This window comes from Bufo gargarizans, chromosome 5, assembly GCF_014858855.1.
Source record: "Bufo gargarizans isolate SCDJY-AF-19 chromosome 5, ASM1485885v1, whole genome shotgun sequence".
Classification (NCBI taxonomy): Eukaryota; Metazoa; Chordata; class Amphibia; order Anura; family Bufonidae; genus Bufo; species Bufo gargarizans.
In genome coordinates, this window is record NC_058084.1 from 457010527 (window position 1) to 457037549 (window position 27023).

At 44.3% G+C, this 27023-nt stretch overlaps 1 protein-coding gene across 2 annotated transcripts; it reads right to left on the bottom strand.

Annotated features, from left to right (window-relative positions):
• Nucleotides 1–1255: 1255 nt before the first annotated feature.
• Nucleotides 1256–22195, bottom strand: LOC122937941 (metalloreductase STEAP4-like). 2 transcript variants are annotated; one of them, XM_044293148.1, is made up of 5 exons: nt 22074–22195; nt 19022–19477; nt 15078–15605; nt 10607–10771; nt 1256–3264 (listed from the first exon to the last, which is right to left on the bottom strand). In XM_044293148.1, the coding sequence occupies exons 1-5, from the start codon at nt 22089–22091 to the stop codon at nt 3019–3021; spliced, it is 1413 nt and encodes a 470-aa protein (XP_044149083.1). In that variant the 5' UTR covers nt 22092–22195; the 3' UTR covers nt 1256–3018. The 2 variants fall into 2 exon arrangements, with proteins under 2 accessions (XP_044149083.1, XP_044149082.1); XM_044293147.1 differs by lacking the exon at nt 1256–3264 and adding an exon at nt 8335–8831.
• Between the last annotated feature and the right edge of the window lie 4828 nt (nt 22196–27023).

Here is a 27023-nt window from a genome sequence, read left to right on the forward strand (position 1 = left end):
CCATCGTGGTGGTGTATAGAGCCAAAAATTTTACAATTGTGTCGCTGTCCCAATATTTATGGACCTGACTGTAGCACATGCACTTCATTCTGTGCTTTGAGTATACAGCTTCCCTTTTAGGGATAATGCACATGACCATGTTTTTTGTTCGCATCCAATCCGCATTTTTTGGGGCCGCTAAAGATGCGGACAGCACACCACACACAAAACAAAAAAAATTTAACGTCTTATTCTTGTCCATTTTATCTCGCACTTATAGTGTAGCACTTGTTATTTCCATGCAATTTTTGTACTTTATATTGCAGTGCATTGTCACATTGCATGTCTGTCTTTCATGTTATTTCCTTGCCCCAGCAATGTGCTCCTGCGGTTGTTATGTGACTGAGCCCCTTTTTTGGTTTCCCTTGTAGTTTGTAATTGAGGTGTGGCTGCCTCCTCAGTCTCACATTTCTGACCACCCTGTCTGCCCCATTGGCTGATTTTAATTAGTGTCAGTGCATAGTCAGGCCTGCTCCACTTCATTCACTGAAGCCACAGCACCAGGACTCCCACTGCGGTCCTTGGTGGCTTTTAGGCGCCGGTGGTGTTGTGGAGTGGGCCTGCTGTGTAGCCTGCATTCCCTGAGTGGATGGTAGCCGTCATGGCACCCAACAGGTAGGTTACAATGCAGGTACGTGGAACCTACACTCCCTGAAGTGTACGGTAGCCGTTATGGCACCTAACAGGTAGAATTTAGCGTAGGAACCCGTCTAACAGAGAACGCCTTGACGCTTGGCAGACGGGCTCAAATAATTTTGTACAAAATAATTTGCCAAGTATCTCGCACTTATAGTGTAGCACTTGTTATTTCCATGCAATTTTTGTACTTTATATTGCAGTGCATTGTCACATTGCATGTCTGTCTTTCATTTTATGGACAAGGACAGGACAGTTCTACAGAGGGCAGGACATTCCGTTCCGCAAACTGCAGAATGCACAATGCCCTATATCTGTGTTTTGCGGATCTGCAATTTGAGGACCACAAAAACGGCTATGGCCACATGCATGAGCCCTTAGTGTTAGTTTAGCTTTATATCTGTATTTTTTACTTGTTTGCTATGTATTAATTTTAACGCTAGCACTTTATTTCTGCATTATTACCACTTTCTTGATTTTGCAGGATTGCACATTATTATATTTTTTTGGGAGCCACATCCATATCATTGTATTGCACTCTCAAGCAGGGCGGTGGCAACAGATTTGTTTGCAGACAGGATTAAAGTCCAAATTGATGCTTTATTTTATGACACTCCAACAATTTACAGGCAAACCCAGTTATAATTCACTAGGTACGATGAAGTTCCAGCACCACAAAACAAACCAAACAAAATAAACTTCTGACCATCTGATCTCTAACTAATACAGATTATTTTTTAGCTCACCTATTGAGCGCAGGTCACACACAGAGACTCCGGCGACTCTAGCCAGCAAGGCAGCCAGCTTCCTAGACTTCTTCCAGGCATAACTCTCCCAGACTGAAAGCCTGGGATGTGCTTTTATTTCCCCCTAATGATCCCAGCTGGCTACACCTGGGAATCCCTCAGGCTAGGGGAAAATCTGCCGTGGACTGGGGAGGTCCCACTACCAACCTACCTTGCCAGTCCAAATAAAATCCAGCCCTTGAACTTTTAACAAAACTGTCTCAGCAAGATACACCTTGCTGAAACCACTTTAGCTTTTCTGGATTTTAATTACCTCACCCAGTTGAGGAACCTGGGAGAGATATACACCCCTTCCAAGACTTTTTCCATAGACTTTACCACTATATATATATATATATATATATATATATATATATATATATTCAACTATCATGGCTAAATAATTTAATTGTATTGCTATACTGTGGATCGTTTTAATATTATATACATTTGGATTATTGTTAATAGGAATTGTATTACATACAGGATGAATTTGTTTTTATTGATCTATAAAGTATTTGAATTTGCTTGGAATATATTTATTTATTTATTTATAACTGAGGACCTTTTTGGTGTTTATTCTACAGTGTGAAAAGACACACATTTTTAGGGGTACCGTATTACACTTCTTTTCCCTTGTGGTGGCGCTGCAGGAAAGCCGAACATTTACGTTTTCACAGAGGCTGTCCAAAGCAGAGAATCCCTTTAAGTAGAGCAGGTTATATTGGCGCTCTAGGGGGGATGTAGACACTAAATCAGATAGTTTTCCCTATGCTGCAAGGTTTTACCTTATACAAAACCCCAGCACCGCCACATGACACTGCGACTGCTAGTCAGAGAAACTAATATGTTAAATAGAGCATTTTATTTTAAAGACTGAAGTGCACTGGCCCTTTAAATATTTGAATAATATGCTCAGTACATTCTCACTGCTATGATATAATGTATATATGACATGTAATATGTGCTTGACTTCAGAGTTATATCTTTTGTAGCTCTGTCTATGGTGCAAATTGAGTATTATTCTGATTAGGTAATAGTTTAGAAAACAATCTATCTACACCTCTGATATGTTTCATTCATGTCATCAGATATCCCTCAACCCTGAGACACAGCTTGATACCCCTCATCCTTTGTCACAGAGAAGTCTGGCATAAACCTATGTGTAGTTTCATACAGACCCTAGCAAAGGGTGACCAGGTCATACTGAGCTGGAACATTATTGTTATGGGCCCATAAAACCAACAAAGGGCTACCTGCATGCTATAGACACCATTGTGACAATATTTTTGATAGGCAATTTTGGTCCAAAAACATTCTGACGGTTGCTTAGCACAAGCCCCTAGTAATCTGAAGATACCATCAGATCTCCATATTTACAACTACATCTACTATTACTCCAGAGAAGGATTTGAACACTGAAATCCCAATCCACTGGAGATATCAGACAGTCCTCATTCCTGGTGACAATTTTTTGTGGTCTTTTTAAATGGCCCACGGGGACATTTTTGTACTTTTTTGCATTGAAGAGCTTCATTGGATAACTGTACAGTATATTTCAGCAGTTCATGTTGGCCGTCTTTGATTTCCTTTCCCAGCCCTGACGGATTTGTGTGATCTTCTGGTCCAGACATGGAATGATCAGGATGAATTTCATGGCCAGTACAGCGCATGGAATGATTAATGAAACCACAAAAACTGGAGGGAGATACCATCTGTAGAAGGGTCCGAAGATGAATCTGTCTCCACCGTAGACAAGTGTATGCGCTGTACAAAGCACCAATGTCAGGTAGCCTAATTTTGACTGCAAAAAATAAAAATGCATAAAAAATGTAAATGAAACAGCAAAAATAAGAAAAAGTTATAGACTTTTCTAAAAGAATATTATATACAGTCATGACCCAAAAATTTGAGACTGGCACAAATTATGGTTTTCAGAAAGTTTGCTGCCTCAGTGTTTTTTGATCTTTTTGTCAAATGGTTTCTATGGAAGCAGAAGTACAATTATAAGAATTGCATAGATTTTTATAACATTTATTGACAAATCCATCAGTTTTATGCAAAGACTCAATATTTCCAGTGTTGACCCTTTTTATTTCTAAAGGGCGTCTGTCATCAATTTTATGGTGTCCAAACTAAGGGCAACATAAACTAGTTAGAAATTCCATGTAAGACCTCTTCAATTTGCCCTTGCATGCCGGATATCAGCTTCTGGGCCAAGTCCTGACTAATAACAACCCATTCTTACCACAGTGCTCAGAGTTTATCACAATTTCTTTGTTTTTGTTTGTCCACCTGCTTTTTGAGGATGGACCACAGGTTCCCAATGAGCTTGAGATCTGGGAAGTTTAAATTTTTGTTCACCTAGCAACTTAATTATCACTTTCCTTTTGTAACATGGTGCTCCATCATGCTGAGAGAGCATTGTTCATCTCCTGAATAGTTGCGAGAAGTTGCTCTTGTATTAGGTTTTGAGACCATCCTTTATTCATGGTTGTGTTTTGAGCAATTCCACTCCCTTTGATGAGAAGCAACCCCACACCTCAATGGTCTCAGGATACTTTACTTTTAGCATGACACAGGACTCATGGTAACATTTTCTACTCCAGACAATCATTTTTCAGATGTCCCACACAGTCTGAAGGGGGCTTCATCTGAGAAAATAACTTTCCTCCTCCAGACCTCTGCAGTCAAATCCATGTATTTCCTGCAGAATGTCAGTCTGTTCTTGGTGTTTTTCTTGGTGTGAAGTGGCTTCTTTGCTGCCTTTCTTAACAACTAGTCATCCTCCAAAAGCCTTTGCCTTCCTGTGCATACAGATGCACTGATACCTGCCTGCTACCATTACTGAGCAAGCTCTGGACTGCTGGTGACTGATCCTGTAGTTGAATTGCCTTTAGGAGATGATTAGAGATGAGGGAATGTCTAAAAAATTTGATTCGGCCAGTTCGCCGAATTTTCCGAAAAGATTAGATTAGATCTGCATTTATTTGCGGCAAATCGCGTTAAGAAACAGCTATTTCCTGGCTGCAGACAGCCTGTATAGTGGTGTAGCACACTGTGCCTTGCAGTAACACGCATAGGGAGTCTGCTGTGGTAGAGAAACAATACTGTGAGTCAGTATGACATGCAGATGACAGGCGTCGCTCTTAGAATCACTGCACACTTCACTTATTTGGGCAGTTATGGGGCCAAAACTGACCAAACTCAAGTGTCAACTCAGCCTTACAGGTCGATGTTAGTGCCAGGTATAAAGAACCGTGCAGAAGCCCAAGATCCTACTGTAGCATGAAAAAGCACACTTTTTTTTACACCGTCATCAGCTGATTCCACATAGATGTCTACAGAACCTGTTCTATGAAATGATTATACAAATAGAGCCCCCCTAAAAGAGTGGAGAGGGTGTAAGCAGGACGTTTGTGTTGACGTCACTGATCTGATTATTTGGCCCTTCCTCTGATCCGTCAGAACAATAACACCAGAAAAAAAGGATCCTGCCTGTTGCGCATCCGCCTTCCCTCGGTCAGCATTTGGTCAGTAATCCATCAGTATTGCTAAAGCCCCAAAAAAACTGAAGCGGATCCAAAACAAAGATGACACGTGAATGGAATATTTGTATGTCTTCTGTGTTTTGTACCCACTCCTGCTGTTGGCTACCAAATCATAAGACAATTCTGATGGAATACAGGCTTTACAGCTGTTACACAGACAGGATTCGTTGTGCGTCTCATTTTTCATTCCTTCTGACAGATCAGAAGAAGGGTCAAATAAATGATCATGTCAACCAGGTGAAAAAGGCAAAATAGTGGCCCAGTCATTGAGTGGGGAGGGCGGGAGAACAGCTTGAGAAGACCACAGAGTAGCCCAGTGACATAGTGTTGAGGTAGCAGCAGCATGAGGAGACCACAGAGTGGCCCAGTGACATAGTGTTGATGTAGCAGCAGCATGAGGAGACCACCGAGTGGTGAAGTGGCAGCAGCATGAGGAGACCACAGAGTGGCACAATGACAGAGTGTGGAGGTGGCAGCGGCAGCATGAAAAGGCCACAGACTGGCCCAGAGACAGAGTTGTTAGTTGGCAGCAGCATGGGGAGACCACAGAGTGGCAAGGTGACATAGTGTGGAGGTGGCAGCAGCATAAGTAGGCCACAGAGTGGCACAATGACAGAGTGCGGAGGTGGCAGCGGCAGCATGAGGAGGCCACAAAATGCTACAATGAAAGAGTGTGGAGATGGCAGCAGCAGCATGAGGAGGCCACAGACTGGCAAGGTGACATAATGCGGAGGTGGCATCAGCATGATAAGGCCACAGAGTGGCACAATGACAGAGTGTGGAGGTGGCAACAGAGAGAATGAGGAGACCACAGAGTGGCCCAGAGACAGAGCTGTGAGTTGACAGCAGCATGAGGAGACCACAGAGTGGCAAGGTGACATAGCGTGGAGGTGGCAGCAGCATTAGGAGGCCACAGAGTGGCACAATGACAGAGTGTGGAGGTGGCAGCAGCAGCATGAGGAGGCCACAGACTGGCAAGGTGACAGTGTGGAGGTGTCACGGCCTATGGTGTACGCCGTGACACTGTTTACATGCTTGCTGTTGCCGGTGGCAATGTGTTGCTGTTTTGGCATGTTGTGGCAGTGTCACGGGTTTTGCTGTGTGCGCCGTGACTTGCTTGCCACGCATGCTGTTGCCTGCGGTAACCTGTTGCTGTTTGCTTGTGTGTGCAATTCCACTTCAGTTGCTTCTTCCTTGTGTTTTGTTAACTTGGGGTTAATGTGTGTTCTTGGTGTGGGTGTGGTCACTTTGGGCTATTTAGCTTCTGCTAGATGCCTGTAACTCAGTGTTCCTCCAGACTTGGTGTGTGCTGGTGGTTCACTGCTCCTGGCTTTACCATCTGTCCAGTGAGGGCCACCCTTGTGGTCATCAAGGTCTTCCCAGTGTCTCCTTCCCATCCTACGCTTTATTGATTGGTGTGGGTTTTGTCCAGGGTGTATTTATGTCTAGTGTGTTGTGACTGTCTGGTCTGTTTATATTGTTTCCAGCATGTCTGCTAGATATTCCCCTGTTGTATGTTGTACCTCTGTGAGGGGTCTGGTTTCCCAGAGGGGTGAACTATAAGCCAGTGTGCAGCGCTGCCTGGGGCTGCCGTGCACCTTTCTGCATTAGGGTCCAGGCAGTAACTGGTATGCTGGTTTCCTGTATGCGTTGTTTGTGTTGTGCCCTGTTTGGTGTGTGGGCTCCGGTTCGTATGCATGGATTCCAGTCGTGGTGGCAGAGGCAGGTAAGTGAGTTTTCTGGTGTTCTTACCTGCCGATCCAGTTGCTGCATATGGTCTTTTCCCTTTCACCTGTTACTAGGCAGCTGGAGACTCTGGTTCATCTGAGTCCCTGAGGAACCAGTTGTCTCCTATTCCTAACCCCTATGCCAGGGACCATCAGGGTCAGCAGGATCCAGGTTCCAGTGCATGAGCCCTCCGACCTTTGGGGTTCACTCATGTGGTCAGGAGATCAGGGTCAGGATTAGGGTGGCTGTAGGTTGTGGCCTGCTCCCTCCACTGTAGTCTGGCCTAGTAACAGTTTCCACTATACGGTGGGGAGTTTCCTCCACTCTCCACTGTGACAGGAGGTGGCAGCAGCAGCATGATGAGGCCACAGAGCATACCTCCCAACTTTTAATAAATTGCATAGAGTAACATGCATCGCAGCAATTTTTATTCATACTAAGCCACGCCTTTAACTCCTTCAAAAGCAAAATTACTGACCCCCGTCACAACTGCAGTAGCTGGGGATTGGTTAGGTGAGTGCAAGTTCCTTTATTTTTTTACAGCATGTGGAGCCCCTGGGGCAATTTTTTCTTGCGCTTCAATATCCATTTAAATATTAGCACATAAATGATCAGATTATAGATATTTTAAGGTAGAAATTGCACAAAATAATGAAGTTATAATCTAAGATACAGGTAGAAACCATCCAGACACTTTAGTAAAGAGCAGTTTAGTAAATTTATCAATGCACATTTATGCATTAATTCCCCGGGTCAAAAAGAGGGAAATTTAAGGGTCAAAGAGGGACAGAGGGACTTGGGTAACAAAGAGGGACTGTCCCTCCAAAAAAGGGACACTCGGGATGTATGCACAGAGTGGCACAATGGAAGAGTGTGGAGGTGGCAGCAGCATGAAGATACCACAGAGTGGCACAATGACATAGTCTGAAGGTGGCAACAGCAGCATAAGGAGACCTGAGTGGTGAGGTGGGTGCAGCATCAGGAGACCACAGAGTGACCCGGTGACAAAGTGGAGAGGTGGGTGGCAATAACAGTACCCGCTGACAATGGTTGGTGTACAAAGGAGCACTTGGCATCAGATGCGTGGCATCAGGTGGATGGCAGCATCAGAATATCTATCGAGAGGATGGTCGATAGCACAGATAGGCATTGGCCAACTGACTACATAGGATGTCTCTATAGTAGTTCAGTTTGTCCTCCCTCTATTGCAAACCTGAAAGCAGATGTATAATGGCAATTTAGATCTCCAGTCAGTGCAGCAAGGTGTAATAGGATAGTCCCTATTACCCATACTGTACACTCCCCTATTGGACCCTGTTCTCCTTTCATTGTGTGAAATAATTTCTCCCTATCCTTTCCCTACACTTCTAATGATCTTTCCCTGAACTTCTATTCAGCAAAATAAAAGTTTTCAAGTCTTTCCTAGCACTGTCCCTAGCGCCTGCTGACGTCTCTCCCTGCACTAAGGACACTGGAAAATGGCTGAATCCACGATGGCTGAGGCTATTTATAGGGCTGTGACATCACAGGGCTGGCTGACTACTAATTGGCTGCATGCATGGCATTGTGGGTGATCCCTCATTTCCAGAGTTCTTTGCTCCATGTACTAACATGTGCAGCAGCCATTTTAGGAAAAAATGCTATTCGTTACCACAATCAAATTTTTCCTGAAATTCGGATCGATTTCCACTTCGTCAACTTCGATTCGCTCATCTCTAGAGATGATCCTGGCACTTGTTAAACTTTCTTGGGTCCCCTGAAGCTTTCTTCACAGCCACTGAACCTCTCTCCTTTAAGTTCTTGATGATCCAAAAAATGGTTGGTTTAGGTGCAATCTTACAAGCAGCGATGTCCTTGCCTGTAAAGCCCTTTTAATGCAAAGCAATGAAGACTTCATCCTTGTCTTTGGAGGTATCCATGGTAAACAGAAGAAGACCATAATTTCAAGCACCGCCCTCCAGTTAAAGCAACCATTCTGCTCTTCTAATTTAATCAGCATGACAGTGATATTATCTGCCTTGTTCTTGTTAACGCTTTCTTCCAAGCTAATGAGATCACTGAATTGATTTTTGCGCATTACTTTGTGGCAAGGCTGAAATGCAGTGAAATTAGGGGTTTTGTGATTAAGTTAATATTCATGGCAAATAATGACTTTGCATTTAATTGAAATTCATCTGATCAATCTTTATAACAACATAGAGTTAATGCAAATTGCCACCATAAAAACTGAAGTAGCAAACTAGCCCATGACTGTAGAAAAAAATGTCTAAACACATATACTTCCCAACATTACTGTTGGTATATTAGGGACATGTAGACCCTGGAAATGCCCAAACCCCACAGGACCACCCATTTATGGGTGAGGTTTGTATAAGTTACTCCCCCTTTTGGCCTGGGACAGCCCAAATGTGCCATGACTCTCCCTAAAAAGTAGAGAAAGTCCATGCAAATTCTGGACTGTTGGCAACTTTGATCATAATATGACTGTTCTCTATAAAAAAATATATATAATAAAAATTAGTTGTACTAACACATACACTGCCTGTCCCAAAGAGGCAAATAGTTCTGAGCCTCCTATTGGATAATTACTGCATGGGCGATTATCTTTCAGCTGGCAACAAGTTATTTAACCCCAACTGATGCAATGAGTTGCTTCTCATTTTTTAAACAACCATGTCGAAAGACGCATCTCGTGGTCGTGGAAAAGATGTTAGTCTGTTTGAGAAGGGTCAACTCATTGGCATGTATCAAGCAGAGAAAACATCTAAGGAGATTGCAGAAACTACTAAAATTGGGTTAAGAACTGCCCAACGCGTTATTAAACACTGGAAGATAGTGGAGACCCATCGTATTCGAGGAAGAAATGTGGCGGGAAAAAAATCCTGAATGATCGTGATCGGCGATCACTTAAACGTTTGAAATCAAATTGAAGAAAAACAACAGTAGAACTCAGAGCTATGTTTAATAGTGAAAGTAAGAGCATTTCCACACGCACAATGCGAAGTGAACTCAAGGGATTGGGACTGAACAGCTGTGTAGCCGTAAGAAAACCACTAATCAGTGAGCCAAACCAGAAAAAAGGCTTCAATTTGCTAGGAAGCATAAAGATTGGACTCTGGAGCAATGGAAGAAAGTCATGTGGTCTGAGGAGTCCAGATTTACCCTGTTCCAGAGTGATGGGCGCATCAGGGTAAGAAGAGAGGCAGATGAAGTGATGCCCCCATCATGCCTAGTGCCACCTGTACAAGCCTGTGGGGGCAGTGCTATGATCTGGGGTTGCTGCAGTTGGTCAGGTCTAGGTTCAGCAACAGTATGTGCTCCAAGAATGAGGTCAGCGACTACCTGAACATACTGAATGACCGGGTTATTCCATCAATGGATTTGTTCTTCCCTGATGGCACAGGCATATTCCGAGATGACAATGCCAGGATTTATCGGGCTCAAATTGTGAAAGAGTGGTTCAGGGAGCATGAGACATCATTGTCACACATGGATTGGCCACCACAGAGTCCAGACCTTAACCCCATTGAGAATCTTTGGGATGTGCTGGAGAAGGCTTTGTGCAGCAGTCAGACTCTACCCATCATCAATGCAAGATCTTAGTGAAAAATTAATGCAACACTGGATGGAAATAAATCTTGTGACATTGCAGAAGCTTATCGAAATAATGCCACAGCGAATGCGTGCCGCAATCAAAGCTAAAGACTGTGTGAACTTATTTTTTTGTTGGCGACTTTTTTTGGGACAGGCAGTGTATAAAAGCCTACTGATCTACTCAAAGATAAAAGCAAATCCATTATTACAATCACAAATTTTAAAAATATAATGCTTATTGGGTTTGTGTAAGAGAAAGTACAATGTACTTACCTGTACGAAGCGAAATTCTCTCCAATTGACTGCATTGCTAACTGATGGCAGCGATGTAATGCCCAATAAAACATAAAAGAAAAATCCTAGTATGCCCAATGCCACATAGGAGTCTGAATGCCAGGCATAGTAGTTGCTAAATGGATATGTTGCATTGTTTTTTATCTGAAAAGAAACAGTATGGGCAATTATTTTTCTTGTAAACATTTGCTATCTGATTACCACAATCCCACTCAACCTTCACAGCCCCCTTTGCCCCCTAAGAAAGTGTCCATGTCTGTAGACATGTGGTGTCGGTGTATTATTGGATGACTTGACATCTGATCCATCACATAGTTCTGTTACATTTTTGGATGTTTGGTAGACCATAGAATCCTCTGCTGTGCCAAGCTCTGACATGATAATGTGACCCTGCCACAATCAAGCCAATGAGGTCTAGCTGCCAACAATCCTACTAGAAGATGACTTTGAGTAGATCACTTGTTAATAGGCTCTAAAACGTAACTTTTAATTTTACTGACTAAAAAAGAAGAAAGGATCCCCCCAAATCCTTATTCATTGTTTTTTTTACTAACATCCTACTGTTACCTAATCCCCTGATGAATTCTATGGTGGAAACGCGTCAGGTTTGGGTACTTTGACACTAGCGTTTTTCTTTTCCGGTATTGAGTTCTGTACCGTAAAAAAAGCTCAATACCGTAAAAAAAATGATCAGTTTTATCCTAATGCATTATAAATAGAGAGCATTCCGTTCAGTATTTATCAGGATGCATCAGTTCAGTCCCTCTTACGTCTTTTGGCTGGAGAAAATATGGCAGCATGCTGTATTTTTCTCTCCGGCCAAAAATCCTGAACACTTGCTGGAATGCTGGATCTGGCATTAATTTCCATTGAAATGTATTAGTGCCGAATCCGGCATTAAAATTGCCGCATTGACGGATCCGTTCTTCCGGTCCGCTCATGCACAGATCTTTAAATCTGTGAAAAAAAAAATACCGGATCCGTTTTTCCAGATGACACCGGAGAGACGGATCCGGTATTGCAATGCATTTGTCAGACGGATCCGCATGCATGCATGCGGATCCGTCTGACAAATGCTGTCCGTTTGCGTCCGGATTGGCGGATCCGGCAGGCGGTTCCGGCGATGGAACTGCCTGCCGGAATCCTCTGCTACACCAAAGTGCTCGGGTGTTCGGGTGCTCGGGTCGAACACCTCGGGATGATCAGGTGCTCTACCGAGCACCCAAGCACAATGGAAGTCAATGGGAGTACCCGAGCATTAAACCAGGCACCCCCTGCTCTTAAGAGGGGAGGGTGTCTGGTTCATAGGAAAAGGTCAGAAATTGATGGAAACACCACCAAAATGGTTCGGGAACAGCATGGGGAGGATGTCTGGATGCATCTTGGACTCCCAGGTCGCTGCTGTGACCGATGTTGTCCGAGTAGTACGTCACTTTTACAGACTGACAATAATACGCACAAAACCAAAGATAAAATCGATTTTGGATGAAAAATTGTCAGGAAACATTCTTTCCTGTATAGTTACTTGTATATAAAGTGCAAGTGCTGCCGAACATTACAAAGAAGAGGCACTCCGATACAACCTGTATATCACATAATGATAACCTCAGATAATGTCGCTGATGTCAGTAGCGGCTAATATAAAATTACAGGCAACGTCACAGGTATTTGGGATGTGGAAACGTCACACAGGAGAAATACCGCAGATAATGTCAATGCTGTCACCAGCAGCTAATAAAAAATTACAGGGGATGTCACAGGTATTTGGGATGTGGAAACGTTACACAGGAGATGTAGCGCAGATAGTGTCAATGTACGCAGCGGACACCATCTACGGAAAAAGTACAATGAATGTCACTGATATTTTTGGATGTGCCCATGTTACACAGGAGATGTATCCCAGGTAATGTCACTGTCCGCAGCGGACACTGTCTACTGAAAAAGTACACTGGATGTCACAGATATTTTTGGGATGCGCACACGTTACACAGGAGATGTAGCGCAGATAATGTCACTGTCTGCAGCGGCCAAACTATTGCACGCTATTTAGTGCAGGATGCGCTAATAAATAGATATTGCTGCCACACACAATAGTCCTTAAAAGGACTTTTGGGTCTGTAAAGTTTTAGCAATTTAGCGCAGGTTGCGCTAAAAATTTATATTGCTGCTGCCACACACAACAATAGTCCTTAAAAGGACTTTTGGGTCTCTGACAAGTTTTTCAACTTAAAAAAATATATATTTCACTCTCTACACTATCTTTCCCTTCTTCAGCACAGCTCTCCCTGACTAACACTGAGCCGAACACGTGTCATCGGGTGCTAATCATGGCTACGGCATTACAGTAAAGGGCAGCACTTACACGCACGTTTATTGGCTGCGTAGCAGCCAACAAACGTGCAGGGAGGAGACTTGAGCATTGACCTCGAGCACATGTGGTATTCGGCCGAATACCGGCATGTGCCGAGCATTGAGATGCTCGAGCCGAACTGGTGTTCGGCCGAGCATGCTCGATCAACACTAGTCGGGATGTTTAGGGTTAACTATGGACTTCCTGTGCAGGGAGCATCCACCATCAGGGTGTTTCCCTGTGTTGAGGAATAGCCAGGGTTACTGTTAGGCCTCCTGCACACGAACGTGTGCACCCCGTGGCCGTGCTGCTGTCCACAAATTGCGGGCTGCAATGTACGAACACCGACCGTGGGGCAGTCGCAGCGGATTGTGGACCCATTCACTTTAATGGGTCCGCGATCTGCCCGTTCCGCAAAAGGATAGGACGAAATCCGTTTCGTGCTTCCGTTCCGCACCATTCCGCATCTCCTTTGAAGTGAATGGGTCCGCATCAGTGAGGTGAAATGCCCACGGAACGGTGCCCGTGTATTGCGAATCCGCAAATGCGGTCCGCAATACAGCAACAGGCAGCACACGTTCGTGTGCAGGAGGCCTTGGTGAGAGTTTCCTCCCTCACTCCTGACACTATTGGCATTCTGTGTGTTCCATAATAATTGTCACTTATCACATTCTTTGATATTTTGTATACGTGGATTATATTAATGGGCTGTTTTGCCTTATTTCCCTTGATCTTTTTTGGGTATCATTTCTTCTTTTTTAATCAGTAGAATTAAAAGTTAAGTTTTAGAGTCAATGCTTTCCGTGCGCTGTTTTTTTCTATTTGCATGATTTAATCCGAGGAATATTAAAATGAGCGATTATGTTTTTCACTTGTTGATAGGGTCTATCACTATATCGGGTGATCCAACATCATAACCCCTTAAAGGGGTTGTCCAGTTACTTCAGTTTAAAAAAAACCACTAAAATATAAAAAACTGCGATAATCACTTCTTTGGTCTCCTGCCAGTCCAGTTCTGAGGCTTTCCCGTTCCCCTGCTTGTCTCTGTACTTCCTGATTGGTTGAGTGGTCAGAGACTGTCAGGGAACCCAGGCATTGTGATGAGTGAACTTCTTGCAATTCGATTCAGCTGAATTGGTCAGGCAATTTGATTCGAGTCCGAATATATTCGACCCGAATCGAAAGTGCTCCTGCTGCCCTGAAAGTTGTGTGTGACTCTCTAAGTTCTCCTAGGACTGTATGCAATTCCATTTCGAGCTCCTCCATGTCAAACAGCATTAGTCATCTTAAAGTGACAGTGAAATATATGGCTATGGGTAAACGCAACTGCTCTGTGGAATTTGTTTTTTAAAAAAGGTCCAAACGCTTTTTGGCTGCAAATGCTTGCCAGTGTATATACACATATGGTGCCGTTGGTCATGTGAGCCTCCTTCCTCATCTTTTCTGTCTTCTAATCTGAAAAATGGATGATAACCCTTTGGGATATTAACCCTAATCAAATCACCAAAAATGGAATTTGATCCAAATTTTGGGAAAATTTGGAACGATTGGATCTCCTTAGAATTGATTCGCTCATCTGTACCTGGGAAGCATTGAAATAGAAGTGGTGGGACATCAGTAAGATGAGTGTTACTTCTTTTATGAAGCATTCTGATCTTTTTGGCAAGGCAAACGCTTTAAAGCACCCTTAAAGGAAAAATGTAGCACTACTTGAGAATAGGTGACCATACAATACATCCATTTAGTACATATTCATACTTACTAACATTGTAGTTGGTAAATTTGGGGCATATAAGCCCTTTGCCTGGGAACACCCAAAATCCACCTGGAACTTTCCACTTATGGGGAGAGCTTGCATAAGCCATGCCCATTATCTAAATATCCAAAATTAGGGACAGACTTTTTACATTTGGGACTGTTGAAAACTATGAATGGTATACTAATACTATTAATTATTACTTTTCTACCAATTTATATCCCAGTCGGTTTACAGCTCTTTGCACTGGAGAATTGTAGGATCCTGCAACAAAGCCAATGAGCATCACAATGTAAAAGCAGAGTACAATACGGGTAGGTAGGTCATATTATAGCACTGATTACCTGTGTGATTAGATAACTGTTTGCCCACCATCGCACATAGTAGCGGATAGGCATAACCAGAGTGTAAATGGCATGCAGAAAACCATACGCCAAACCTACGAGTCCCAGCTGTTTTCGGCACAGCATCCATTGGTCCAGCCAGTCTGGAAAGCGGCTATATTTTGTGCCTTTGTAGAGCTGGATGATGGCAGCAAGGATTCCTGGTAGATAACACAAGGCGAGTAGTATAAGGGACACAACAGGGAACACCCTGTTGGGAATGGAAATTGCAATCAGGTAGGATGTGTCTTCTTTACTTGTAGCCAAAGGATGAAACACTTCAGTCACTAAGCAGTAGAGGAAGATCAACACCGTTAATAAAGCACAGATATAACAGGGCAGTCTCCACATTGGAAATAGTTGTAGTGGGTAGTTCTCTATCTCATTGGCTGCCAGTAGAGATCCTTGGTCTAGTGGCATAAGTCCAAGAGAACGGGCAATCTCCATTACAGCTTCTTTTGCCTTGGCATCATCACCACACAAGAAGACCTGTTGAGAGACAAGTTCTAATTTCAGAATCTACTTTTAATTTGTGGCAAGACTTGAGACTTCATTAGCCAATTGACACATTCCAATTAAAGACACCTCCAGTATGGAAAACCCATTGTCATACACCCTCTCGGAAATTCTGAGTATATAGAGGGGGGCTTCTGGACCATCATGTGTTGGCCAGAGTATGGAACAGTTACTTGTCCCTAGCTCTGGAGGACCTGTCCTGTCCTAGATTAGGACCCTTTTAGACTGGCCAATGATGGGGAACATACTGTGCATCTGATCGCCCAATCATTGCTGCATGTAAACATGACACATTATTAGATTTTACATGGGGCATTAAAATCATTGCTTGTCACAGTATCCAATGTAAATGGGATATGCTGCCGACACAAATAGCATGGGGATGAAGGATTGTGTTAAAACATTTGTCTTCATACTAACAGCAATTGCCACATGTAACTTGCACTTAACAAGTGCAAATCGACATGTTCTGTTGTCAAAGTGGTTGACCAAGTTATGTAAAAAACATATATAGCACTGTAATTCTGATGGGCAGCAATATATAACTAAGCTAAGCAAGTTTTAGGCAAAAAAAATTATATTTCCTCATTTCCCTGGTTCTCTTCTGGCCCTTTGTTTACCTGCAATAACAACAATCTCTGCCCCTCCCCCTGCTTTGCAAAGGGAGTGAATACAAGTGGTGTCCTGAGTGACATGTCTGCCTGCTGGGAGACTCAGCAGCATGTTGTATGTGTAGGACTATAATTCCCAGCTGTACAGTGACACTGCTGATACACACAGGATCTTCTCCCTGCCTGTTCTTGTGCAATGCTCTGCAGAACTCTTCTAGTCTGTCAGCTCCTCTGCCCAGCATTTGTCTCCTCACTGGCTGTAGCTACTCAGTAAAGCCTTCAGCCCTGAGTCTGTGCTGCTGAAGGGGTTAATGTTTTTCCTGAAGAATACAGGGAGAGAGCAGACTTTAGTGCAGGGGGTGTGGCCAGCACAGTGAGGTCTCGTGTACAGGCACATATCTGCTCTCTTAGGCTTGTGCACAAAACACCATCAGAGCAGGGAGAGAAGCTGACATCACAATTCACAAGTCATGTGACTCTCAGTGGAATCTGAGAAAGCAGCCACTGCAGATAAAGTAAGTGCATGGTAAAGCCTTTACACTTGATTAGTTAGAAACATGCAAAAAACAAAAAAAATAACTCGGACAACTACTTTAATGCATGTTACTAGCCACAGATTCGCCTATGTAAAATTAGCCATTAGACAGCCAAACCATTGATTTAAATGGGCACTGTGTAATGCATTATTTCTCCTGTGGGGGTGCTACACTTACTGCCAGGATTCCCCACAATCACTTGGTGTTCTAGGAAGAAGACACTTTGGAATTAGCGTATTGTCAGGACACCCTTTTAACCAGCAGGGATTGTCCAAAGCAGACCCTTTTAAGCTCCACATCATAAATACAGCCCTCTGATTAGTATGTTATCTCAAGATGTCTTGTTGGCATCAAGGTTGTGTGACCTTAAACAGAGAGGTCTAACTTGAACCTTCTGGGCCCTAATACAAAATCTGTTAATACTGGTGTCTCCTCATGTGACAGAGGAGGCTTTGTGTCCTAGTTCCACTGCCACCTCTGCAACCCCCCATAGCTACCCCCTGGTGAGTTTGGTCTCAATGTGGAAATCCCCCCTGCTGTGGGTGAGGCAATTTTGACAAGATGAATCGTATTCTGCACAGGTCTTTCTCTGCCTGCAGACAACGATTTGGAAACAGAAATTACCATTTTTGTGCTCAGTTTGGAGATATTGTAATTTTCGTAAGGACCCCAATCAATGATGTCAACTGATGTCACGACCCTTGGTCAGGGTCGTGACTCCTTGGGAGCCGCATGCAGTTGCCCGCGGTTTGGTGTTGTGTAAACCGCAGCTGGGGGCACTTAGTGGTTGCCTCAGGTGCGGTTGCCGCGGACAACAGGCATGCGTGCGGTTGCCCTTGGCAACGTGTTTTATGTGCACTCCCTTTGTCTGTTTGTGGTGCACGAGGTCATGTTGTGTATGCACGTAGACACCTTCCTTCACCTGCGGTTGTCCGCGGCAACGTCTGTTGTTGTGTGTATGTGGTGGCAGGGTCTCGGCCTGCTCGCTGTTCCCCAGAACATGGTTGCCACGCATGCCGTTGCTGGCGGTAACAGGTGAGTGTGTTTGTGTGTTTTATGGATTGTGTGTACTTCCCTTTTAAGTTGGTGTTTTCCCTTTCCTGTGGTGCTGGAAGGGTTAATTCTCTTCCCAGTGTGTGTGATGTCACTGGGTGTGTTCTGACCGGTGGGTGTGGCCACTTAGGCCTATAAAGCCTCGTTCTCTGGCTTGGCTCAGCTCAGTAGGTTGCTTTCAGCCAGGCATAGCTGTAGCAGCCTCCTGTATATTACCATCTACCAGTGGGTGCCTCCCTTCTGGTCATAAAACTTTGTTATTCGGTGTTATCTAGGTGTGTGTGGGGTTTACTTATTATTGCAGCTTATGGTCCTGGATTCCTGAGTGATGTCTGGTGTGTGCTGTGTTCCTTGGTGTCTTGAACTAACAGCACCTGCACATGGGTTCCTGGTTGTGTTGTCTGTGGCAGGTGAGTGTTGTGTGGATTACTTTTGCCTGTCACTGCCATAGCTGTTTCTGTTTCCCTTTGTAGCTTGGCCACATTAGACTCCTGTTTCTCCGTCTCCAGGAGGAACGGGCTGTCTACCCAGCTCCTAGCTCAGGGAACGACGGAGGGTCAGCAGGGATCCGAGGTTCCTGAGTATGGGCCCTCCTACCTTTAAGGGCGGCCCATACAGCTAGGAGTCAGGGTCAGATTAGGGAAGCGCTAGGAGGTGACCTGCTCCCTTATTCTGTGGTTCTGGCCAAGTGACAACCCTTCCATCTCCTGGCACCGCACGGCTGGGGGTTTCCCCCATCCTCAGTCGTGACAACTAAGCATCACCATGTTCTGGTTGGTGGAAGATGTGATTTAGAGGAAGCAACATGGACTGTAGCCAATGTACTTGGAAAACCCAAAGCAAAGTTGGCACCTTCTTGATGATGTCATGTGTCTTGTCTTCTATTTTATCTAAGATGAGCTGGATTGGGAAAACGTGTGCCAAAAAGAGGTGATTTTTTTTCTAGGTATGCTCCTAAAGTTGTAAGTTGCAGTTTGCGGGCCCCACTTGAAAATCTTTAATAGACCCCATGTACCATGCACCATTTAAAATACTGGTGTCTTCTTATGTCTAAGAGGAGCCTTTGGGCCACCTGAGAACCATGCCCCAGGTGTGAATTCATTCTTTGAACCCTCTATGTGTATCTCTTACAAAGTTCTTGAGATTTAGATGTTTTTGAAACACCATTAGGTATAGCTGTAATCCTTACCTGTCTACTTGCATCTAATGTTCCAGACTGCAGGGCCCAGGCAGAGACTGTGTTAAATGCCTTTACTACTTTACATCCTGGTAACAAACCCGCCAGGTATTCCGCATTAGATTCTGGGTACTGGTTTATTTTCAGGTTGTTACTGACGTCTACCAAGACTTTACCCTTCAAAACGTCGGCAAAGCCTGTCAGAAAATCATAGTGTTCCCTATGAACTGCTATGATAATAATGGCTGATTTCTTTGCTGCCTCTGCATAGCTTAGAATCTCTGATCCCTTTGGGACAAGATTGGAAGACTTAGGATTCCTGCTCCCAAAAACAACAGAATAGCCGCACTGGAGCAACTTGAGTCCAAGTGATCTTCCAAAATCTCCGGTTCCAAAAATACAAACAGTCTCAAGTTTTGCAGACTCTATTGCTTGAAGGGGAAAACAGTTAGATGAATCACACATCTCCTGCAAAACAGAAATAGCGGTTGGTTCATGGGTGAGAATTAGCAAAGAGCAGATATGACGGTGCATATGATGACATCTGAATTTCTTTTTCATTTTTTTTTTATTAAAGTGAGGTTTTATTAACTGCTATTTCTATACTTGTTTCAGCTGCACATGAAGCCATAGTGGGGAGGGGGCTACTCTGTCCACATGGGGTTTTAAAACAAGTGTCCTGGCTCACTCGCCCCTCGGGCTCTTGCAGGCTGTGTTGGAGTGGCATAGTATCTGTGTGACTAAGTAATCTATAGCCACAGATAGAGGAGCAGGAGGAAAACATCCTTCAGCCTTCAGTACAAGTAGTAAGCCTAATACTCTAACTAGAAGACAGTGGTGGGGAGAAGGGGGAGATGCAGCTGAAATTTTTTTCTCATTCCTGTTTCATGCTAAGAGAGAGGAAGTGGATCACAACTGGCTTACATTACTGAGAGTAGCTCTACCAGTCAAGGGGTTGGCCCATCTCACACATTTTTCACATATGGCTAGGATATTCCACAAATGGTCAGAAAGGAGCAATTTCCGCCTCTGAGACCCACACCTATCTCTAGCACAAGGTACCTAAAGAGAAGCAGAGCGCAAATTGCATGCGCTGCATGTTCTCCATTCACTTCTATGGAAGTTCCAAAAACAGCCAAGCTAGCGCACTGGGCGATTTCAAGAACTCTCATAGAAGTGAATGGAGAGCGCACCAGGCAAGCACGTCCACCTCTCCATTCACTGCTGTAGGACAGCTGGAAATAGCCAAGTCAGCACACTGCTACTTTCGGAACTCCTATAGAAGTGAATGGAGGGTGACTGCGGTGCGTCCTTGTTCACTTGGGGGCCCCGTTCTAGAGATAGATGTGTGTCCCAGAGGTCTGACATAAGTGGCATATCCTACTGATATGCCACCAATGTGTGAGATGGGCCAACCCCTTTAAGAAGATCCCAACTCAGCAAACGGATCTACAAAAAAAAAAAAAAATGTGTGTTTCTGAAAGGCAGCTGGTAGATGGAAATAAACCCCAAAAACATGTTGGTTGGGCGGACAGGCTCTTCTTGGTTTCACACTATGGCTGCTTTCAGCAATTTGTGACAATTAGATGTCCGATGAATTCAGTCATTCTTCCCCTCTCACAACATAAAAAAATGTGAAAGCGAAAGAAACTTCAGCTGCATCCCCCTCCTCTCCCTCCATCCGGTATGATGTCAGAACAGTGCTGCATGCTGTAACCGATCAGACCCCTCTCCTCATCATGTCATCTAAAATACAGACTAAGGCAGAGAGACTGTAACATAATCGCCCTCCCCATTTCTCTTTTACATTCTGGTTTTTACATACAGTACATGGGAGACATTACAGCAGCTCCCCCTCCTTTCTGTCAAGTAATGTTTATTTCAATCTAGAAGGTAACGGAGGGTTCTGAATATATACAGAGGCAGGTAATGGAAATCTATGGGCTGCTTGAAATTGAGGAAGATGTCACCCTTTAATAACATACATGTACATCATTGCAAATGAAATCATAATGATAGGTACACTTAAAGGGAATGTTCATTAATTAGAACATACAGCTGGTGGCAGTTGAAGATTTAAACTAAGCACATGCGACCAGCTCAGTAAGGCTACTTTCACACTCGCGTTTGGTGCGGATCCGTCATGAATCTGCACAGATGGATCCATTCAGATAATACAGCCGCCTGCATCCGTTCAGAACGGTTCCATTTGTATTATCTTCAACATAGCCATGACGGATCCGTCTTGAACACCATTGAAAAGTCAATGGAGGACGGATCCGTTTTCTATTGTGTCATAGAAAGCGGATCCGTCCCCATTGACTTACATTGTGTGTCAGAACGGATCTGTTTGGCTCAGTTTCGTCAGACGGTCACCAAAACGCTGAAAGCAGCCTCCAGAGCGGATGGGAGACGGAACGGAGGCAAACTGATGGATTCTGAGCGGATCCTTTTCCATTCAGAATGCATTAGGGCAAAACTGATCCGTTTTGGACCTCTTGTGGAGCCCTGAACGGATCTCGCAAACGGAAAGCCAAAACGCCAGTGTGAAAGTAGCCTTAGATGGATAAAAAATTAAGAAAATAACTAACAGCAGGTGGCGCTGTACAGATACATTTTATGGGATAACTCACTGGCTATACTACATGTTTAATGCATGCAATTACAAAAGTATTCAGAACCAAGTGCAGGTTTGAAAAATGAAGAATATGTTTAGTGCACAACCCCTTTAAGTTGCAATGCTCACGTCCTCTAAATGTTATGCATGCATTTGAATTTTAAGAGTTGTGGGCTAATGCTGCCCTGCAGCCCTGACTGACTGATTGCAGGGAGAAAGCTGTCAATCAGGGGCTGGAGGGTGCGGTGAGCTGGCAGCTTACAAACACTGAACGTACCCAAGCACTGCAACTAATAAGGCTTACATTCCTCTAAAACTCCCCCCACACATATATATAGCATAGGGAATGCAGTACCTCATGCTGCATAGAGAGGGCAGCGTGAAGGTGGCGACAAATCCCCTTAATATACCAACGATCACTTTGCCATAAAGCGAGCCAGCACTTACCTCGCTGTCTCTTGTCATGATTGAAGCAGCAGCTCTCGGTTCTCCAAGAAGTCGTCTGCAGCCTTCAGCCAAGAACACGAAGTGTCCTGTTTATTAAAGAGTCAGCTCTTTGCCAAATTTCAGTCCCTCCCATACCAGTAAAGCTCCGAGAGAGTTCACTCAGGGAAAGTCCCAATATTTCATAAGATGCGAGTTTCTTAAAAACATTAAGTTACTGGCACATTTTACAGGGGATGGAATTACTCGATAATATGCGTTTTGGGGTATTGGAGCTCTCCCTTACTTTGTAGTGATCTTGAGTTACATTATGTCTTTTTCTCTGTTCACATCCAAGCTGCATTCAAAATGATGTTGATTTTCTCGCAGTTTTAATGGCTGCGTCGCCTCCTGGCATCTTCTTTCTGGTTCAGTGTCACTATAGAGCAGTGGTGGTGAACCTGTAACACCTCAGAGTGGCATTACCACTGCTGCACCTCACTACTATCTCCTATGGTTAACCTAGTGTCATCCTGTGTACTTATTTCAAAGCCCTATGTAATGTGCATTTCCTATTTTGCAACTGTTTATGTTCACGTGTAATATGCCTGGTTCACCAGCAGGTGGCAGCAGAAATGGCAGAGCTACAGGTACAGAGAATGGAGCTTTCCTTCCATTCTAACACCCCCCTCTGTGGTGTGGTGGGCGTGTCCCACTTGCTGCAGGAAGGGTGGGGACCGGTTAGTTCCAGTTTAGGTCTTCCCTAGACAGGGAAAGGGTGTGCAGCAGGTGCACGTTCCTGCTGGATGTGCCTTTTCCAGGCCAGCTAAAGCACCTCCAGCTCAGCTGCACATGGAGCCCACAACTTGGAGCCCCTGAAGCCAGGAAGTATAGTTCCCTGGACAAACCTAGAGCCAGACTACAAGACAGAAGTTGCAGCACCTAGAGAAAGCTGAATTATATAGCCAGGCTATCATCACAGCAGAGCCAGAGAGCAACAGATGTAGCAGAGAGGCTGTACAGGGGTGAGGGGTGAGGGGTAAGATAAGTTATATTACCCCTGTATAATGTCTGATAGTAGCCTAGCCCTCCTCGGTTATATTACCCCTCAGATATATTATATAACTGAGGGGTATCAGGGTAATACAGGGGACAACAGAGGAGGCATAGCACTGTGGGACAGGGGGTTACAAAGGTACATACTTCTTTTTTTATCAGCCCTCAGCAACTTGCAGGCGCGCTAGGTACACACAGATGCAGCGTGACGTGGCGTCACGTCAGCTCAGCCTGCGCAGCTCAGCACGCACTGTATGGCTCCCTCTCTGCCTCCGCTGGGTCCAGGACTCCACCCCCTATGTGAATACTAGCCACCGCCCGCCCACAGCCAGGTATTGTAAATTAATTTACAGTGTGGCGGGCGGCGGCAGCATAACAGACAGGGGAATCAGCGGCGGGCAGTGAGCACGGAGGTGACTATTAGGGTGTGCCCAGGCACACCCGGCACACCCCGCGCGCACGCCTATGTTGGGGCATTATTAATACTGTGAGCCACTATTGGGGCATTATTAATACTGTGAGCCACTATTGGGGCATTATTAATACTGGGAGCCACTATTAGGGCATTATTAATACTGGGAACCAATACTGGGGCATCATAAATACTGGAACTGACTATTAGGGCATTATTAATACTGTGAGCCACTATTGGGGCATTATAAATACTGGGACTGACTATTAGGGCATTATTAATACTGTGAGCCACTATTGGGGCATTATTAATACTGTGAGCCACTATTGGGGCATTATTAATACTGGGAGCCACTATTAGGGCATTATTAATACTGGGAACCAATACTGGGGCATCATAAATACTGGAACTGACTATTAGGGCATTATTAATACTGTGAGCCACTATTGGGCCATTAGTAATACTGGGAGCCACTATTGGGACATTATTAATACTGGGGCCACTAAAAAGGGCCTTATTAATACTAGGGGTCACTAATGGAACATTTTTAATACTACGGGGCGGTAATGGGGGCATTCATTTTACTGGAGCCTATGTTCAACCATGCCCTACAGTTTAACTTGGACAGTATTTTTCATTTTGCTTTGTTGGGACTTCGTAATAAATAAGTGGGTTTCAGGTTGCAGTTTGGGCACTCTGTCTGTAAAAGGTTTGCCATCACTGCTATAGGGCACGCTGTGCATTGTAGAATATAGGCACATGCCAGGCAATGGTCTTTTATATAAACAATAAATTCATAAGGTAGGGCGTGTGACATTATGGAATTTAAAGGGGTTCTCCGGGCCTTTAATATTGATGACCACTCCTCAGTATACGTCATCAATATCAGATCGGCGGAGGTCTGACACCAGGCACCCCTGCCGATCAGCTGTATGATGGGAAAGCGTGTGCCATCTCCCTTCTCTCTTCCTGCTTACTGCTGCTATTGCAGCACGCCAGACCTGCAGGGTATTGCGAAGTGAGGTCACGGTTATGGGCAATCGAGGGTTACTCACTGTTTGTAGGAGAACCCTGGGCAGGCGTACAGCAGTGAAGGAGAGGCTGACACAAGTTCCTCTGGGGCACACTCTGTATATAGGGACCAGGCCTGATGGTGGATGAGGTGCCCTGGATGTTGCAGGTGTTTTAAGTGCCTGGGGCAAGGTCCCTTTAAGGATCGTGACGCCAGTGCCTGTAACGGTGGCACACCGGTTTCCAGTAGCAATAATGGAGATGCACAGATGGTATGGTGAACCAAACGTAGCTTTACTTTCAACAGTCCAACTTTGTACATACAGATTGTAATGCAGTCCCTTATATCATATATGCCACAGCAGGCTTATTTCTCAATATGGCAGGTAATAATCTTGCAAGATACTTGGAGGGTAAAAACAATTAATGATTTGCAGACCAGGCTGCACTATCCCCACAGCTATTCTGGCTGGCTGGATCCCAAGGCCCGGATGCCTAAATGCTGGCTTTAATCCTTGGTATTCAATCTTCCTCCCGTATTGACCCTTGCTCTTATTTTATAGTACCTCTGCCCATCAGCTTACTTATCTGAGCTGGTTGTCCTGGCACTGCTTGGCTTGAAGGTGGCTGCAGGTTTCTCCCAGGAGGACCATCCCTACTACTGGGGTTACTTCTTCTGTGCTAACTGGATTCAGGATCTCCAGGCAGGCTGTAATTCTTGACTAGCCTCCTGGTGGCAACTAGAAGCCTGGACTATCTAGCTGCATGTCAGGAGGAGGCCCTCAGCATATCTCTGGCTGGTGCCTTCTCACTTCTGTCTCCACAGACTCCTGACTATGACCTAACCACTCCCTGTCTGGGCCTGGACATTTATACTAGGGGCTCCCTATCTCCCTCTAGTGTCTAGGATGCCTAACTACACTCCAATAGGCCTGCCATGCATGTCACAGGGGAAAACAACATATGTAAAAGCACATAGAAAATACATTAAAATGCATGAATAAACATAATGCCACTGTCCCTTAGGAGAAGGAGTAACACGTGACCCAATTGACCCTTGTGTAGTGCCCACCCCTACCTAGTGGGACACTACACTATGTCTATGGCGAGCAGCTAAAGAGAAGGGAGATGGCATGCATGCACGGCACGCGCCTTACTTTCATACAGCCGATCGGCGGGGGTGCCGAGTGTCAGACCCCCGCCGATCTCATAGTGATGATCTATCCTGAGGATAGGTCATCAATAGTAAAAGCCCGGAGAACCTCTTTAAGGTAAGAAGTTATGGATTTCTTGGCATAGCGTTGACTTCATTGACAGGATTTTTAATGTTGCTTTGAATGTGGATGGAAAAAAGTTTAACTCAAGATAATTACAGCGGAAGTAAAAGGTGTGTACAAAGTCAAAGGGGTTTTCCGGGAGTTCATCACTGAGGGCCTATCCTGAGGATAGGTCATCAATATCTGATCCATGGGGGTCTGACTCCTGGTACCCCCGACGATCAGCTGTTTTAATAGGCTGCTATACTCCTGCCTTTCATAGTCCAGTCAAATTCATTGGTCACATGGCCTAGGTGCAGCGCAGTCCATTTTGAAGTGTTTACGACTTTTCAATCGCTTTTTATTCAATTTATTTTGGGAGATAAAGTGATATAAAAATTGCATATCACCCATTTCGATATTTTCTTTCCGTTATGGTATTCACTGTACAGGATGAATACAGTTATATCCTAACAGTACAGGCGTTTGGGGACACGGGGATGCAAATTAACTTTATTTTTTTATTGTTTATTTTTATTCATCCATAAAGTCCTGTTTAATGGCCAAGACTAAAATTTGGAAAGAAGGATGTCCCTATTACAAATATTTGCTAGAAACAAAGTGAAGCTACTGCTTATACTGCCAATGTATATTTGTTTAGGGCCCCTTTAACAACGCAATAAAACCCAGCATTGTGGAAATAGCACGGCTCGACCATAGACTAACATTTCTACTGGGTTAAAAGATGAAAAATGGAACATAAGGTATGAAAGCGCTCAAAGCCAGATAGCTGCTGCAAAGCCCCCCAAACTACATAAAACAGGATGAAGACTAGAAGGACATAGTATGGGCCATCTCCTATCTGTAGATCACGCTTAGACTTCATATTGATGTGTTGGACATCATTTTCATTGGCAATGAAGCATATTGTAAGAAGGGGACAATATAAACCAGAGTAAAAAAAAACATGGTGTTATTAGAAAAGTAAAGTTTCTTGGAGAAAGTCTAATTTATGAGTTGCTGAACTCATGTCAATGAAAACATTTTGTAAAACAACGATGTTGTCAAACTCGTTACTTTGCCCCTGATAAGACAGAATTTACTGTACCTGGAGGAAAGACATTTTCCTTATCAGCGAAAGCAGTTTTTATCTTAGAGGCTTCAGCACAAAAAGAAGAAAATAGTTTACCACATTTCCTGCATAATGTGGCCGCCACAGAAAACATAGTGGTTAAGATG